The 17,833-nt window shown below is 36.1% G+C and overlaps 1 protein-coding gene across 2 annotated transcripts; it reads left to right on the top strand.

Moving 5' to 3' along the window:
- Nucleotides 1-289: 289 nt before the first annotated feature.
- fip1l1b (FIP1 like 1b) lies at nt 290-15,866 on the top strand. 2 transcript variants are annotated; one of them, XM_084401564.1, is made up of 18 exons: nt 290-403; nt 501-594; nt 1,476-1,533; nt 2,108-2,222; nt 3,618-3,724; nt 4,693-4,754; nt 4,872-4,979; nt 5,066-5,196; nt 6,062-6,177; nt 6,366-6,419; nt 7,762-7,861; nt 7,956-8,109; nt 8,306-8,332; nt 8,548-8,602; nt 12,971-13,029; nt 13,194-13,374; nt 13,618-13,764; nt 15,522-15,866. In XM_084401564.1, the coding sequence occupies exons 2-18, from the start codon at nt 516-518 to the stop codon at nt 15,661-15,663; spliced, it is 1,695 nt and encodes a 564-aa protein (XP_084257690.1). In that variant the 5' UTR covers nt 290-403; nt 501-515; the 3' UTR covers nt 15,664-15,866. The 2 variants fall into 2 exon arrangements, with proteins under 2 accessions (XP_084257690.1, XP_084257691.1); XM_084401565.1 differs by having other exon boundaries at nt 307-403; nt 12,974-13,029.
- The last annotated feature ends 1,967 nt before the right edge of the window (nt 15,867-17,833 follow it).

The raw sequence follows: 17,833 nt of genomic DNA, 5'->3' as shown, positions 1-17,833 counted from the left end.
ATAACTGATACACACACACACACACACACACACGCACACGCACACTTTTTTTTTTTTTTTTTTTTTTTAACGCCCTTTGTTTAGATACTTTGCACACTCTGGGCATTCGGTTTTAAAATAGTAGCCTATTGAAGAAATAGACATTTGTACTGGAAATAAACTAAGTCTCAGCATTTAAGCGTGAGCAAAAACGTGATCATAAGAAACAAAACTTTTGTCAACCGTGTCCAAACCTTTTACTGGTAGCGCTCAATGTGGTGAACTCAACTGAGAGACTTTTAGTTTGTACACGCATGAACCGGAACTGATGTCTTCAAGTCTGCAAGAACATCCTACAGAGGCTGTAGGAAGTGTGGATTTCTCCCTAAACATCATTTGATACGTTTGTTTGCTAAATTCGTATGTGCGTTTGTGTTTTCCCCTCCGAAATATTTGTGCGCCCGTTCGGGATTGGTGGGTTTTAGTCTGACCTTGTCTTTGGCTTCTGGAGCGCGTTGTAGAGGCCAGAGGAGAAGATGTCTGCAGAGGAGGCGGATAAAACCACCACCACTGATGCCAGTGCAGGAGACGAGGAGGAGGAATGGCTGTACGGGGGTCAGTGAGCCACACGTCTACTCTCGTCTACTGTACTCTGCTGTTACACTAACGGCTCTTGAGAAGTGTGCTTTAATGTGCAGCACAAAATGCCATGTTGGTTTATGTAGGGGCCTTTATACTGCAGTGTTATGAGATACCTGTCACTTCCCTCAATAATTTTAATTCACGTCCGCGCTTTAAGAAATATTTTTCTTTACGAGGGATTTGATATAGAATCTATTTGTGAATTGATTAACTTAGATTCTTTGTTTCTTGAAACTAATCTTTCCTGAGGGAGTTGAGGTAGATTCGCTTTTTTATTCACGTTGAAATCTTTTTCTTCGCTGCTTAGTAAATACTATTATGTAAATAGACTTTATCTAATATTTCTCTGAGAATTCAGTTTGAATCTATACGATGTTGCGGTCTTCTTTTCTTTGAGAATCTGTTAACGCATTCTTGATTATATTTTGTTCTATTTATTTGCTTCTTTAAGAAATTCGCTATGCTACTTCTCTTTCTGATGGGATTAAGAGAGAATTCAATAAAATCTCGAATAAATTCTACAGAATGAATTTGAGAATCTGTTCAACAATACCTTTCGAATCTGTAAACACGTTCTTGATTGTTTTTTGTTCTATTTGTATTTCACTTTAAGAAATACCCTACTTCTCATTTTGAGGTGATTGAGAGAGAATTGAATGAAATCTCGAATAGATTCTGGTGTAGAATGAATTCGAGAATCTGTTCAACAATACCTTTCAAATATGCTCAAAATTCTGTAAGGTAAATATGAAATATTTATATTGGGAGCAGTTTAACTAATTTCTAACCTATAGAAATTGGGTATCTTGAGTCCATAGTCAGTGTGTCACTCATGCATTATGTCTTTCTTACAGATGAAGGTGAAAGTAAAGAAACTGAAGAAGAAGAGGCCAAACTGACAGCAGCCATCAGGTGAGATATGACATGCTTACTGTAAGTGTTGTAGACCTGGGGTTTTGGTTTGTTTTTGTTTTTTTAGATGCCACGGACCCCCAAGTAAGATGATCCTTTTGCGAGGGACCCGAATTAAAATTAAACTGTGAAAATGTAACATTAATTATATCATGTAGGAAACAAACTTTGCATGACATTGGGTCACCAGGAGCAGGGTTGAAAACGTGTACTATGGTTCACCTCTTTAAAGGGTTAGTTCACCCAAAAATGAAAATTCTGTCAGTAATTACTCACCCTCATGTTGTTCCAACCCCGTAAGACCTTCGTTCATCTTTGGAACACAAATTAAGATATTTTTGATTAAATCTGATAGCTGGATCACTTCTCCATAGGCTTCTAGGACACTATAACTTGCTGGCCCAGAAAATGTATTAAAGAGATCGTTAATATAGTCCAAGTGACTCCAGTTGCTCAATCTTAAGTTTATGAAGCGACGAGAATACTTTTTTGGGTGAACTAACCCTTTAAGTTAACTAAGGGGTTCATCTGCATTGTTTTCTTCATTCTCGCGCTGATCTGTCTGTGTTTGCAGTGTGACCTCTGCTCCTCCTGATACTGAGGAGGTCACCGAGACCACCAACGCCATCACCACCACCACCACCACTACCAGTACCACCACCAGTACTGGAAATGGTGTGGCCAGTCAGGTAACAATCAAGACCACTGTTAGCAACCTCATTCAGTTTTGATGGAGTTGATTTAAGGTCAGATTATCGCTGATCGCTGTTAAGATTAAATATATTTAAAGATTAAAGATAAATATCAATATTGCTGCTGTACATTACAATGCAATGTGTGCCTTTTTTTGTGTGGCGAAAGCTGCAAATATGTGGATTTGAGTTTTTAATGACTTATGGCCCGCTCACACCAAGAACAATAACTATGAAGATATCGATAACAATTTTAGCATCCACACCAGCACACAAGTTGTTTTGTTTATTATAAGCACGTTCTACAGGCTGGCTGTCAAAATGTTTGATCGATCATCAGATGGAAAAAATCATTCTGAGAGTGATTCCATAGAGATCATTTCTCTGTGCCATCATAGTTATAGTTCTGGTGTGGACTCTGCTATTTAGAATGATTTTTCTTTTATGTGATGTGTGTGAATAGATCATTGGGATGTTTTTTCGAAAAAAAAATTCCTATGCTTTTTTCCCTGTGTAATCAATTAAAGGAGAACTCCGGTCAATTTTAACATTGAGCTCATTTTTTTGTACATTTGGAGTGCTGTCAGTACAGAGAACAACGACAAAAATCGGTGTTGCCTACAACGTGTTATCCTCTGTTTAAAATTTGCACCCTGTTGACTTCAATGGGGCAAGTTTTAAACCTGCTTTTAGCCTCTTAACATCCTTGATGTGTCATTACAAGTGCACAGGTCATGTGAGTGATTCCTTCGGGGTGAACGCGGGTTAATCTGACTGCAGTAGATGTGAAAGATATTAATAAAAATGAAGTTTATTCAGCCAGCGCACATACCTGTATTTTCTTCCTGTTTTCGGTTGAAGTCCACAGTAGTCGATTGTCGAGTTCACGCGCGTGATCATAGGTGCTAAACCTATGCGCGTGAACTCGACAATCGACTACTGTGGACTTCGACCGAAAACAGGATGTAAATACAGGTATGAGCGCTGGCTGAATAAACTTCATTTTTATTAATATCTTTCACATCTACTGCAGTCAGATTCACACGGGTTCACTCCGAAGGAATCACTCACATGACCTGTGCACTTGTATAATAAATGTGCACTTGTATAATATATTGACAATATATAAAATATTGTCCAGATTCAACAGGGTGCAAATTTTAAAAAGAGGATAACACGGTGTAGGCAACACCGATTTTTGTCGTTGTTCTCTGTACTGACAGCACTCCAAATGTACAAAAAAATGAGCTCAATGTTAAAATTGACTGGAGTTCTCCTTTAATAATTGGCAAATTTTAGATTGAGTTTCTTTTGTAACCTTTTATATTGATTAGTTATGTTCAGTCATTACAAAAGAATAGAATAAAATAGGACACTTTGTTTCTTTTTTAGGAGGAAGCACCTGGAGAAGATGAAGACAGTGAGAGCGATAGCGATGATGACGATGATGATGTCCGTGTCACCATTGGAGATATAAAAACAGGGGCGCCACAATACACGTAAGCTGTTCTTGCATCCTGAAGATTGTGAGGTTCACGTTGATTTATTATAGGTTTTTATTCACACATAAGCACATTCATAGAGAGGATCACATACGGTAAACATGTAAGCTTGACTTTCGTTCATCTTTGGAACACAAATGAAGATATTTTTGGATGAAATCTGAGAGCTTTCTGTCCCTCCGTTGACAGCTAGGCAACTGAAACGTTGATGCTTCAAAAAGTTCATAAAGAGATCGTAAAACTAATCCATATGAATTGAGCGGTTAATCCAAATTTTCTGAAGAGACACAATCGCTTTATATGGTGAACAGATTGAATTTAGGCTTTAATTCACTTCTAAAATTTCATCAACTCACACATCGGTTGTGATAAACAGAAGCTCAAGTATGTTCGCTTGATGTCCGAAAACCAATGAGGTTCATTCCCGTGTTACGCAGCACGTTTGAGCTTCTGCAAGAACCAATTAGGTTTGTTTTCGCGTGTCAAGCCAGTTTGGTTGAGCTTCTGTTTATGTTCGCTGATCAATGTTTACATCTGAATAAAAGTCTAAATTCAATCTGTTCATCATATAAAGCGATCGAGTCTCTTCTGAAAATTTGGACTTAACCTCTCAATTCATATGGATTAGTTTTACAATCTCTTTATGAACGTTTTGAAGCATCAAAGTAGTAGTTGCACAGGCTGTCAATGGAGGGACAGAAATCGCTCAGATTTCATCAAAAGATCTTCATTTGTGTTCCGAAGATGAACGAAAGTCTTATGGGTTTGCAATAAGGGTGAGTAATTATTTGACAGCATTTTCATTTTTGGATGAATTATCTCTTTAATGCTTTGGCTTTCTAAATATCATTGGCAATACTGTCATTTTAGGGTATTTAAAGTCATTGGTGTTTTGAAGAGGAAAAAGTTAGTTATTTTGATATATGACTGCAGAACTGATGTAATTATGATGTTTTATTGTGCAGGGCATATGGGGGAACTCCAGTGAATCTGAACATAAAATCAGCTGGCAGCAGAGCATATGGAGGTGAGTGAATCAATGTGTTTTGCAAAGCTTGGAACTTTAAATACATCAGTTTACTTACAGAGCAACGCAACGCAACATTTGTGGGCTCCTGACATAGTTTGAGTGTGTACTCTGTAGGTTCTAAAGTGAAGGGCGTAGACCTTGAAGCTCCAGGCAGCATCAATGGAGTTCCAGTCTTGGAAGTGGATGTGGAGTCCTTTGAGGAGAAACCATGGAGGAAGCCAGGTGTGTATTATGAACCAGTTTGAAGTCCCTTTTGTGGTTTTTGCATATGGTGTCTGCATAGTGTGTGTATGTATGTGTGTTTACAGGTGCGGACTTGTCTGACTATTTTAACTATGGTTTTAATGAGGACACGTGGAAAGCGTACTGTGAAAAGCAGAAGAGGTTACGCATGGGCCTCGACATTCTCAACATTGGATCCACCACTAGCAAGATCTCAGTAAGCATAATCAGCTGTTAACAGGGATGGAAATTGTAAAGAGTTTAACAATTCTGGTTTTGATTTTACTATTTCAGGTCCTTTAATGGTTCCTTAGTGATTTGTAATGTTTAAAATATATATATACAAATTTCAACAGAAGTGAAATCAGAAAGAAACTGTATTATACAAATCTTGGACTAAATGGAAAAAAATCAATTTCATATCTGGCATCTTCACTTCTCTTAAAATTGCTTTTTTTGATTTATGGACATTATAAATCTCACAGGCTGACTATATGATTGGAGCCCAACACTAGTCACATGATCCTTCAGAAATCATTCTAATATGCTGATTTGCTGCTTGAGAAACATTTCTTCTTCTTATTATTATTATTATTATTATCAATGTTGAAAACTGTTATGCTACTCAATATTTTCTTTTATTAATAGAAATTTCAAAAATAACAGGATTGATTTGACCTAGAAATCTTTCGGAACATTATGAATTTCTATACTGTCACTCTTGATCAATTTAATTAATATTTGCTAAAATAAGTCTTATTTTAAATACAAATAAAAAAATCTTACCGACCCCAAAATTGTGAAACTTTTATTTTTGCAGAAATTCTAGACACTTTCGATTGTATGCAGATTATTTAGAATCATTAAAAATAATCTGCATACAATGGAAAGTGTCCTGAAGTTCTGCAAAAAAAGATTTTTGAATAAGAACTAGTTTTCCATTTCAAACCCTAGCTGTTACATTTCAGTCTAATAATCTCATGGTAGTAGTAATTTAATGACTAAATAATAGAACTACTAGTAAAGTGTGCATTTTGACCTAATGAACATTTTTACCTTTTCCACCTCTTTCTTTCTTTCAGGTTCAGCAGGGGCGAACAGGTAACAGTGAGAAGGAGATCACAATACCTACTCATGCATCTAAAGCAGACTTTTCCACTCCATCCAACCTGTATAAAGCAGGAATCAACCCAGCGAGGTATGGAACATAAACACGTTCACTCACACATCGACTATTAGAAGTCGTCATTTGTTTCAGAGTTTCCACACTCTAGTTTCAGAGTCATGTTTGGGAATGCATGTACAGTGTTTGTCCCGCATCTGTCATGTGGGAGAGGGGACTAGTAACTCATTTTTTCCTGTCTCCCCTTACCCATGCCCTCATAGGATATCCCCTCCACACTGGGCAGGGCCTGCCACTCAAGAAATGCCCTATTATACGTAAGTTGGAGGTGACATGGGAGTGGTTTGTCTTACAAGGCCTGATTAGACATTTAAAATATGAAATTTAATGGGCTTCATTTGTTGTCTTTCTATGTTTTATTGATGAGTGCAGTTAATGTCTGTCGGTGATGTTTTAATATACAAAGCACTATGAAAAAAAATAGCAAGATAAAATCTGCTGCTATGACAACGGACTCGGCAAACTGGACCATTTTTTTCTGCAGAACTGTGTAACTTTTAGTGCTGTATTTAATATAGATTTTTTTTTTATGTGTGTGTGTGTGTGTTTACTAGTTAGGCATGACATTCTGGTAGGGGTGGGCGGTATGACCAAAATCTTATTTTATGGTGTATTCACTTTGAATCACAATATGATTATTTTTGCTGGATTATATTTTAAACCGCCATGTTGTAATTAAACAATATTGGCTGATTCTTGGAATGAAGGCACAATTTGTGAGTGTGCTTTTATACAAAAGTCCAATGCACAAAAAGCTAATATTTGAGTAACTTACATTTTAGAGACCGTATTGACAGTCTATTTTCGCTCCGTCTACGACAATGGTTCCAAATGAAGCTAAAGCAGGAATTGAATATTTGATTTATTTTCTCTTTCGAATTTGGAACATTATTTATGCACAACAAACCATATGGAATGACACAGTGGAAACACACATGTCCTTTAAATAAAAAATTAAATAAAACTAAGTTCTGATTGGATGAGCCACTTTCAAAGTCATTGCAAAAGTAACCATACATCACTTGAATTCTAAATGAATGTTGCGAGTTACAACGTTTCCTGCATTGGTGTTATTATTAACTAGAACTGTTAGAAATAAAGCTGAAATAAAGTAAAATATTAATATTAGATGAAAAACTTTGAAGAGTTGATGTACTAAAATTACAAAACTAGAACTTAAATTAAAATGAATTAACTAAATAGAATTATCCTTTTTATTTAAAAAAGACTAATGAAAATTATGAGCACTTAAGAAAATTACAAAAGCTTAAATTAAAATGACCCTGAAAATCTAAAAAATAAAAGCCAATTCAAAATATTGATAAATTATATAATAGTATATAAGAAAATACTAAAATAACACAAGATGTAACCAACTAAACTCACGTTACACCCCTTAATAACATGTTCTTCTTCATTTGTACTTGTGTGGTACACCTGCACTGTACTTCTGAAATGAGAAAGCACACATATATCATCCATGGCACATACAGTCATATCGCCCTGCCCTCCTCTGACGTGTGCAATGTATGCATCTGTAAAAACATAGAAATTCATGTACACCCTAAAGCTGTAAATGTACGTATGTTTTTGTTGCAGGAAGACGCCCGGGACCATAGATGTGATTGGAGGAGGGACTGCCACCATTAGCAGGGTGGAAGGACGACGTCGCCACAATCTGGAGGGGAATAACATCCAGGTTACACGCATGACATGCCCTCACGCTCTCCTCAGTCTCCATACTGTAAATCTACATATCTGGGAACTGAATCATGTGACTTTAACACTCGCAGGTGATCTCGGAACATTCCACCTCTGACACTGAACCCGCCGTGGCTAAGATGCCGCCACCTTTCTTTCCTCCGGGGCCACTGCCCCCAAACATCCCCCCTCCTCCATTCCTCCCTCCTCCTGTCAGTCAGGCTCCACCTCTAATCCCGCCTCCACGTAAGACCTTTCTTTTTTGTATTCATTTTTTATTTGTTTTTACTTGAAATCTATATGAAAAATGTATGAATGTATCACTTTCAACAGCATTGATATTGCAGTTTCTTATAGCATTTGTAATGTATTTGTCATGGTCTATGCAGTTGTGGAAGGATTTTTTTTTTAATCTTTATCATCTTTTTTTTTTTTTTTACAGGGATGCCAATCACTGTTCCGCCTCCCAGTAAGTTTATCCTTCTTTGAATGTTCGAGTGTGCAATAACATGACAAACATAGCAAAAGTAACTCAATATAAAGCTCTTAAATGTTTTCAAAGCAACTGTGTGTGTAATTGCAAACTTTATGACTGATTGTGTTTAAAGATTTCTTAATTATTCCTGTGTTTTCACTATGATTGTGTTGGTCGCTGTTTAAATCTTGTTTCTGTTTCTGTTGTAGATTTCCCTCCTCCCACAGGAGGACCTCCTCCTTCACTGATCCCTACTATGGACAAGTAGGTGTAGCTTCTGTACAACTCTAATACTTCTGTTACAATTTCGTATATATATATATATATATATATATATATATATATATATATAATATATTAGAGATGCACTGATTGTATCGGCCAATACAATCAGTGGAATTTAATCGGTATCGGTCGAATAAAGCTATTATTTTCGCTATCAGCCATCGGCCAATTGTTTAAAAACAGCCGATGATCATTGGTGCTTATATCCTGTCAATCAAAAGGGTGCGGAAAAACGTGTCATAGACTGCAACTCATACTGTGTGTCAGGGACGTGCACAGGGGGGTTGCTCAGGTTGCCCGGGCAACTGCCCATATGCCCTTCTCGACTCACTTTGCCCTTCCGAGGGGGAAAAAATAAATAAAGAAAAAGTACAATGGAGGCAGAATTTCACGTAGGCCTAGATAAAATTTTTTTTTTTTTTTTAAACCGCAAAGCCTCATTCACTTCCATTCGGGCACCGAAAGTGAAAGTCAGTAGGGGAAGGGCAAACTCTGTTTACGTGGCTGCAGCGCTGCACGCGACCGGCACATGAGCTGAGCCTGCATGAGCGGACCTAGAAGGAGATTGTCGCGGTTGTCAGACGACTCAACGTTGTCGGAAAAGGTGAGTTTGTGATGTATAACAAACGAACGATCATCATCAGGGTTCCAGACTGCGACCATTTTTTGAGAATGTGCGAGTTAAAATTTGATGTGGTCGCATTTGTGCAAGTGCATGGTCATGCATGTAGGCTACTACTCAGTTAAATTCACGCATGCATTTTCCTGCATTGAACTTGTTTTAGCGCCCGCCAAATTGATTTTTTGTCCCGCCAAAGTCTTATTTGATCGGTGAGTAATGTAGATGAACTGCTGCGCTTGTGACAGGAACAAGCAGAGAAAGAGAGAGAGAGAGAGAGAGAGACACCCGGTCGCGCGCGCGCACTCTCTCTCTTCGGAGACAGGCGAAAGTGTAAACAAGACACCGTCTCCAAACTAAGCGCTGTCTTGCTCTCTCTCCCTCGCACATATTAATCAAAATAAATCGACACGGTGGTAAAAGGTCGGAAGACCAAAAGTTTCATGTGGGGCATTTTTTTCCTGAAATACCGCTGGGTGTGAATTGTGCTAAATAAGTTGCCTTATCTTCTCTGAAAAGCGTTCCGGACATTCAGCTGGCATAAAACAACACTTTAATAAAACGAAAAGGAAAAAAAAAAAACTATCCAGTGATGAAATGTTTTCTGTGTTGACAGAAATCTTGGATGTCCATGTCCTAACTGCTGGGATAATCACACAACGCGCATGACACGTCCAATACGCGAACTAATGACTCCATTGAACCGATTTATTTTAATGAATAGTTAAAACAACTGATCTTTCCAACAGTGAACTCAGTAGACGTCTGAATCGGTGTATAACTAATCAGTAACACTTTACAATAAGGTTCTATTTATTACATAAATAACATAAAAAGTACAGTTTGCTTACTCAAGCTTTAAAATAAATAAAACCATTTGTTTTTAAAAAGCGTATTACTACATTTTTCCACACAGTGCTATCAAGAAGAATCGTTAAAGAATCGGATCAATAATCAGAATCGTTAGTGGCATTATATTGATAAAATCTGTGTTATTATTAGTAGTAGGCTAGTTAAGGTGATTGCGTGCTGTATTTCAGTGTTTTACTTCTTTGTGTATATATATTGTAATAAAGACCCTGTTATTCTCAGTCCTTCATATAGCCTGTGAGTTTTTTCAGGGGTGCCCTTTTTTCAGGTCAGAGCAACTGCCCCTCAAAATTCCTGTGCACGTCCCTGCTGTGTGTGAAGAAAATCTCTCTTGTTGAATCTAGGGCAAGTTAATGTGACAATAAGGCTTTAACAGTTAAAAATAGTGGTTAATGCAGGCTTTATTTGACCCAATGAATCGCCCGTAGTTCAAGCCCTGGTTGCCAGATCTACAAGTTGTTTTTCCCTACATCAAACATTATTTGTACCGCCTGCGTCCAATAATCGCAAAGAGTTTTGTGCTCTGTTACTTCTGAGAAGAAACAAAGGCTCAGCTTTCAAATTCTGTACATTTTATCATGAAATTCAAACAATAAATGACGTTTTGACACTCTTAAATGTGACGTGACGGATCGCCGTAGCACCTGTTCAAGCAGCAGAGCAGAGCGCAAGCCTTTTCTTAGACTTTAATACAAATTACATCTAGAAAACCATGCATGAATATCAGAAGGTATGTTGAAAGATACAGTACAACTTACCGAAATCCGTATCTTGACTCATGTAATCACTCAATCTGTGTTTCGTCAATAAAACAGCTTGTAAACAATGTCTATTAATGTTGCATTTACCTCAGGAAAGTTAACCAGTGTTCACAGTTCGTTAGTTAGCTATAAAAACACTAGAGAAGAGCTTATTATTGTTAATTATATATGTACGTTTGAATAAATTTGCAATGAAGAAGTGTTTATGAAAACTACCTTATGTGCCATTGAGTTGTAGGCCTATACAAACAATTCAGCTTTTATTTGAGTGTAAATATTATATCTGGAAATAAATAGCAGTTGAATATAATAGCTCTGTTGTTAATTTTAACCTCTAATATTATAGTGTACCAAATGAGAGGGTTCTCTGAATAGTTTGCAGCAGCATTTGGGAGAGATCTTTTTTCCTTAAGAAAAATAAAACTATTGGTTATTCTGAATAATCGGTATCGGTGGAGAAATTTAGTATCGTGCATCTCATTTATATATAAATTAATCAGGGTTTGTACAAGGTGCTTGAATTGAAGTTCTGAAAAACCCTTGAAAACAGCCATATTTATGAAGAGGTACTTGAAAAATGCTTGAGTTATTAAAAGACATGTGAAATTATTGCTTAATTTTATTGATAAAACAATCTTTTCACACATAATTAACGCTGCAGTCATTTTTTGAATGGCTATTAGCGTGATATTGCTCATAATAATCCACATATATGATAGTGTTTTCATTCTTCAGGTCAATTATATATTTTTGGGAGGAAAAAATAAGTTTGAATAAAGAATCTTTGTCGTAGTATCCTTTCAATGGTTAAAGTTACCACAGTCATTGCATGTGCTGCACTTTATTTGTACCATTTTGTTTTATTAGTTTATTTATCTATTAACCTTTTTTAGAATTTGAAAGATAATAAAGATATTGTTTGATAAGTGAGATCTCTGATTGTAGTCCTTGAACACCAAAAAAGTAGTGCTTAAAGTCCTGGAATTTTATTTTACAGTATCTGTACGAACCCTGATTAATGCTATCATGTCTTACACCATTTTTTTTAACATTGAATTAAGCACCAAATCATCATATTAGAATGATTTCTGAAGGATCATATGACACTGAAGACTGGAGTAATGATGCTGAAAATTCAGCTTTGCATTATAGTAATAAATTACTTTTTAAAATGTATTAAAATAGAAAACGGATATTTAAAATTGTAACATTTCACAATATTAAAGGGATACTCCACTTATTTTGGAAATAGGCTCATTTTACAACTCCCCCAGAGTTAAACAGTTGAGTTTTACCGTTTTCGAATCCATTCAGCCGATCTCCGGGTCTGGCGGTACCACTTTTAGCATAGCTTAGCATAATGAATTGAACCGGACAAGACCATTAGCATCTCTCTCAAAAAAATGAACAAAGAGTTTCGATATTTTTCCTATTTAAAACTTGACTCTTCTGTAGTTACATCGTGTACTAAGACCGACGGAAAATGAAAAGTTGCGATTTTCTAGGCTGATATGGCTAGGAATTATACTCTCATTCCTGCGTAATAATCAAGAAACTTTGCTGCAGTATCATGAGTGAAGCAGGCGTAATGATATGACGCAGCGCATGCCGCCTGATAATAGGCTACTGAGCTGGGGACTATTATCAGGTGCTGCGTCATATCATTACGCCTGCTTCACCCATGGTACTGCAGCAAAGTTTCTTGATTATTACGCAGGAATGAGAGTTGTAAAATGGGGGGAGTTGTAAAATGAGCCTATTTCCAAAAAAAGTGGAGTATCCCTTTAACTGTTTTTACTGTATTTACTACTGTTTTTACTATTCATCAGCCTTGCTGCACTTTTTTAAACTTCTTTACTTCACACCTTTGAATGGTAGTGTAGATTATTTTGATTAAAAACTGTTTTGACTAAATTTCTGTATGTGTGATGTTTATTTTTGTGTACCTTTTGTCCTTGGGTAATTCTTGTAAGCATGTATTTAGATTTACATACTTTTACGTGTAAAAGTATTACATCATTTTCTGTAACCATTTAGAAATGTTATACTTGACTTGCACTTGAACAGTTCCTTAATTGCCTATGCGTTCTGTTTTAGCAGTGGGCACCCAGGAGGATATGATGGACGTCCTGTTGCTCCATATCCTTTTCCTACAGGTAAGTAGTTTGGAACCATCTCCCCAGTCTATTATATTCACCTAGAAAACTCATTTAATTTAGATCTCGGTACAGGTCACAAGTACTTAAATATATTCCAGGCTTTATTAACCTCAATTAAGAATCATGAGCATTGGGGTTTGTTCCTATGGTTCTGTTTTCAGGTGGGTTTCCTCCACCCATGCAAGGAGCTGTTAGCCCCTGGCCCGGTTTGATGGACAACCCAAAGCAGTGGGAATACTACCCTCGGCGAGACAAGGAGAGGGAAAAAGAGCGAGAAAGGGACAGGCAGAGGGAACGGGGCCACGAGAGAGACCACAGTCCCACCCCTGTGGCTTATAACAGGTCTAAGATGATGTCAACCCACTCATTTACTACACAGATATACTCTGTTTTTCAGTTTGAACGTGTAGAATTGTCATTAAACTGACAAATTTAGATTTTACTTTAAATTCTTATCATTATTCCAAAGAAAAAACTCTTTGTAATCTTTGACTTTAACCTTGTCAAGAATGAAATAATTTTGGCCTAGTGGCTTTTTATTTTATTTTTTTTACATTTTATTGATTTAAACTTGGTCTTTTGCAGTGATGAAGAACGGTATCGTTCTTACCGTGAGTATGGAGAAAGAGGGTACGAGAGGCATCGGGAGCGAGCGAGCCGAGAAAAGGAGGAGCGTCACAGAGAGAGGAGACACAGAGAGAAAGAGGAGGGGAGGCACAAGTCATCACGGAGGTATTATATCAGGGTCGAAAATTTATGGAAATTTATAAAAATTCCCCCCAAAATCGAGGTATGGGGCAAAAATGCCCCTGTAAAAGTTCTTGTTTTTAATATTTGTAACATATGATGCAGTTAAGCAGTATCACATGAGAAAGACTGCTTTTTTCTCGAATATCAGCATTGATTGCAAATATTATATTGATTTTATACAACAGTTCAATAAAACAGAAATGAATATTAAGTGATTTACATTTAGAGACAATATTGTCTATTTTTGCTCTTTTGCGCCAACAAAAATAGTTCCAAACAAAGCCACAGCAGCAGCGTTGCGCATCAACACAGTGGTGTTTCATTACTGAATGAATCCACATTTTTGAACGAATTAGGTGAGTGATTGATTCAATGACCCATTCATAGACAGTTGCTCGATTAGTTCCTGAATGAATCAGCCATTTTAAATGTAAGTGAGTGACGATGACTTTAGTTTCATATTTAAAAGCATATTTTCATTTTTTTCCATAATTCCTTTTTATATATTAAAACGTTTATCTCATAACATTATTTATGCAGTTGTAATTGTAAATGCATTCATGTCACTTCTGAGCAGCATTAAACTGTCATTAAATGCCACTTCAGTGCAGTGCAAAGGTGGATTTTGTTTGGTATCAGCCGTATAGTGTCTTATTATTCTAAGTTAATTTATTGTTTAAAAAATTAAATAAAAGAGATGTATTAATTTAAAGGGATAGTTCACTTTGAAATTAAATTTTGGTATGTTTTAGCTTACCTCAAGGGCATCCAAGATGTAGGTGTCTTTTTTTCCACAGTAGTTTCAATTTTTATATTTTTAGGTCAAACCGTTCTTGTCTGTCAGTCATATAATGCAGGTCTATGGTCACTGTCTCAAAGAGCATGCACAGAGTCCAAATTAAAACAATTCCCCGTCGTCCAAATTAAACAATTCCCCATCGTAAGTACACTTTGATGGCCTAAGACACGAAACGAGCGGTTTGTGTGAGAAAACGAACAGTATTTATATCGTTTTTACCTCTTATACACAGCCACGTCCAAGTGATCTGATCTGACGTGTACGCAGACTGGTGCATAGATATATACACTAGATGTCGCCTTGTCTACGGCAGTTCATTGGAACGAATGTCTTTAAGGCGACATCTTGTGTATATATCTATGCACCAGTCTGCGTACACGTCACACACCAGGATGCGCGCGCCCTCAGATCACTTGGACGTGGCTGTGTATAAGAGGTAAAAACGATATAAATACTGTTCGTTTTCTCACACAAACCGCTCGTTTCGTGTCTTAGGCCATCAATGTGTACTTACGATGGGGAATTGTTTAATTTGGACGACGGGGAATTGTTTTAATTTGGACTCTGTGCATGCTCTTTGAGACAGTGACCATAGACCTGCATTAAATGACTGACAGACAAGAACGGTTTGACCTAAAAATATCAAAATTGAAACTACTGTGGAAAAAAAGACCCCTACATCTTGGATGCCCTTGAGGTAAGCTAAAACATACCAAAATTTAATTTCAAAGTGAACTATCCCTTTAAAAATTTGACATAAAAGATGACTCATATATTTAATCAAATTGCCCTTATACTGTAAAAAAAATCCCTGGGAAATCAATTTAAGAGGGCAAATAATGCCTTGTAATAGGAAAGGTAATTTCCATTATTGTAACGGTCTCATACAGTGCTCTGCATTCCCTTCAAGATCCTTATTCTTTTCTCTCTTCCATCACAGCAGTAGCAGACGAAGACACGACAGCGAGGAGGGCGACAGTCACCGGCGCCACAAGCACAAGAAGTCCAAGAGGAGCAAAGAGGGCAAGGAGCCCAGCGAGGAGCATTCTGTTGACCAGGAGAACCAGGAGGCCATGGAGTAACTCCTGTCTGTCTTCTCCGCTCTCCTTCCTTCTTATTAGAGCGCTGGTTGTCAACCAGATCATGCTAAATGAAACAAGAATCCAGTTTACCTTCCTTTTGTTTTCATGTTTTCCTTTTTTTTTTCGTTTAGTTGTTTTTTTCCAGTGCAGTTGTACCATGTAGATGTTGATTTGTTGGATTAAAAAAAGAGCATTTGTTAATATTTGTTGTGTCTTTCATATATTGTGACTTGAGCAAATGACAATCAACGTTCACAGTTGATCATGGTATCCAGCTTGATTTATCAAAGATTAACAATTATTATTTCTGAGATTTTTAATTTGTGGTTACTGGACACTATTGTTGATTATCTCACCAAGGCTGCATTTATTTGATCAAAAATACAGTAAAATTGTGAAATATATTACAAATTAAATGACTATTTCGTATTTTATTCCTGTGATGGCAAAGCTAAATTTCTAGCATCATTTAGTCTTTAGTGTCACATGACCCTTAAACAAAATCACTCTAATATGATGATTTGGTGTTCAAAAAACATTTCTTAATATCTATGATGAAAACAGTGATGTTTCATATTTTTGTGGAAACTCATCTCTTTTTTTTTAAATGATTTGATAAGTACAAAGTGCGTTTATTTGTCTTTACTGTCACTTTTGATCAATGCATTATTGCTGAACAAAAGTGTTTTATTTCTTTTTAAAAACGTACTAACCCCAATCTTTTGAACAGGAGAGTATAATGCAATTTCGCTACCTAAACAATTATAAATATTATTGAATAATAAATTTGCAAGCAAGATACAATGGGCAATATCTATTCTTTAATTAAACAACATAGCAGATTATTTTATATTTCTTATGATCTATGTATATGTGTATTTTCTGTGTATTTTACCGTGCTTTTGAAAACAGCAAACTAAGGCACACATTTTTAATTACGTTACTAAATGTTATCCTTTCAAAGTGCAAGTTAGAAAATGAAAATCAAATGTAATTTGTATTGCAATACATTTAAGATGAGTATTTTTGTATTTTCAAAATACATCAAATACTTGTTGCTTGTCAACCTCTTTATCAGGGTACTGATTTTGTGCATCAACTAGTTCAGACATTCACTAGAACAACATTGGATCTGCGATATTTTCTTTTCTTTTTTTATAAGGTGAGAATGTCATGATCAATTCTGTACACAAATCAAACTCTGTATGACACTACATATCATAGCGATGATATTAAGTTTGAATTGATGGAACTTTTTCTAAATCGTTTACATAGATGGGCCTATTTGTGGGGTAAGCAAATTTATCCGTGCAGCTTTTAGTGGGCAGGAATTATTGGAACGTTGGAGTGGAAAAAGAAGCACTGATGAATGATACTCCACAAAAATCTTAAGCTTTTAGTTTTATTGTACATAAAAAATAATAATCAAAAAGGGGTAAATAGTGTCAAATGAATCTAAATTAATTCTAATTTTTCATTTTAGATACACTTTCTAATTTTAATAAACTTATGGAAACAAATAAACTTTACATAAAATAAACAAAATTACTTCAAAAGCACTGGACTACCTGCAAAAAAAAAAAAAAAAAAAAAAAAACTCAAAAGAGTTTGAAATTCAGTTTATGCTGTGGAATCAAACCTGATATTGAGAATTGTGAAACCATGATATTGTTACTGTGAAGTAAAATTGAGATTTTGGTCATATCGCCCATCCATAATATTTGCTAGATAGCAGAAAAGGTTCCCACAGTTTTACATACAGTATGAATTTTTTAATAGTGTTCACCACAAGTAATAGACTACATTGTAACCAGAAATAAGTATATAAATGGCTGCTATTTTGCATAAATTTATTTGTAATTGCCAGAAAGAAAGAAAGAAAGAAAGAAAGAAAGAAAGAAAGAAAGAAAGAAAGAAAGAAAGAAAGAAAGAAAGAAAGAAAGAAAGAAAGAAAGAAAGAAAGAAAGAGAAAGAAAGAAAGGGCCGAGATGTGGTTAGGAATGAAAAGTCAGTAGGCCTATGTAGTTTCTTCATTCACTGTGGCCTATACCTGCACTGGATGGCCAATGTCACGTGTATGTTGTGTATTTTCAAAATACAAAATACTGTAGGCCTATTTGTATTTAAAAAGTATTTTGTATTTATATTTAAATAATTTTTTTCACACAGT

Source organism: Rutilus rutilus (assembly GCF_951802725.1).
Source record: "Rutilus rutilus genome assembly, chromosome: 2".
Taxonomy (NCBI): Eukaryota; Metazoa; Chordata; class Actinopteri; order Cypriniformes; family Leuciscidae; genus Rutilus; species Rutilus rutilus.
This window is presented reverse-complemented; position numbering and strand designations above follow the sequence as displayed.

Bases quoted from the DNA above. Each gene is read 5' to 3' on its own strand.
- fip1l1b (XM_084401564.1), top strand. From the start codon at position 516: ATGTCTGCAGAGGAGGCGGATAAAACCACCACCACTGATGCCAGTGCA. The intron at 4,980-5,065 runs GTGTGTATTATG...GTGTGTTTACAG, and splicing joins GAAACCATGGAGGAAGCCAG to GTGCGGACTTGTCTGACTAT. The intron at 8,110-8,305 runs GTAAGACCTTTC...TTTTTTTTACAG, and splicing joins ACCTCTAATCCCGCCTCCAC to GGATGCCAATCACTGTTCCG.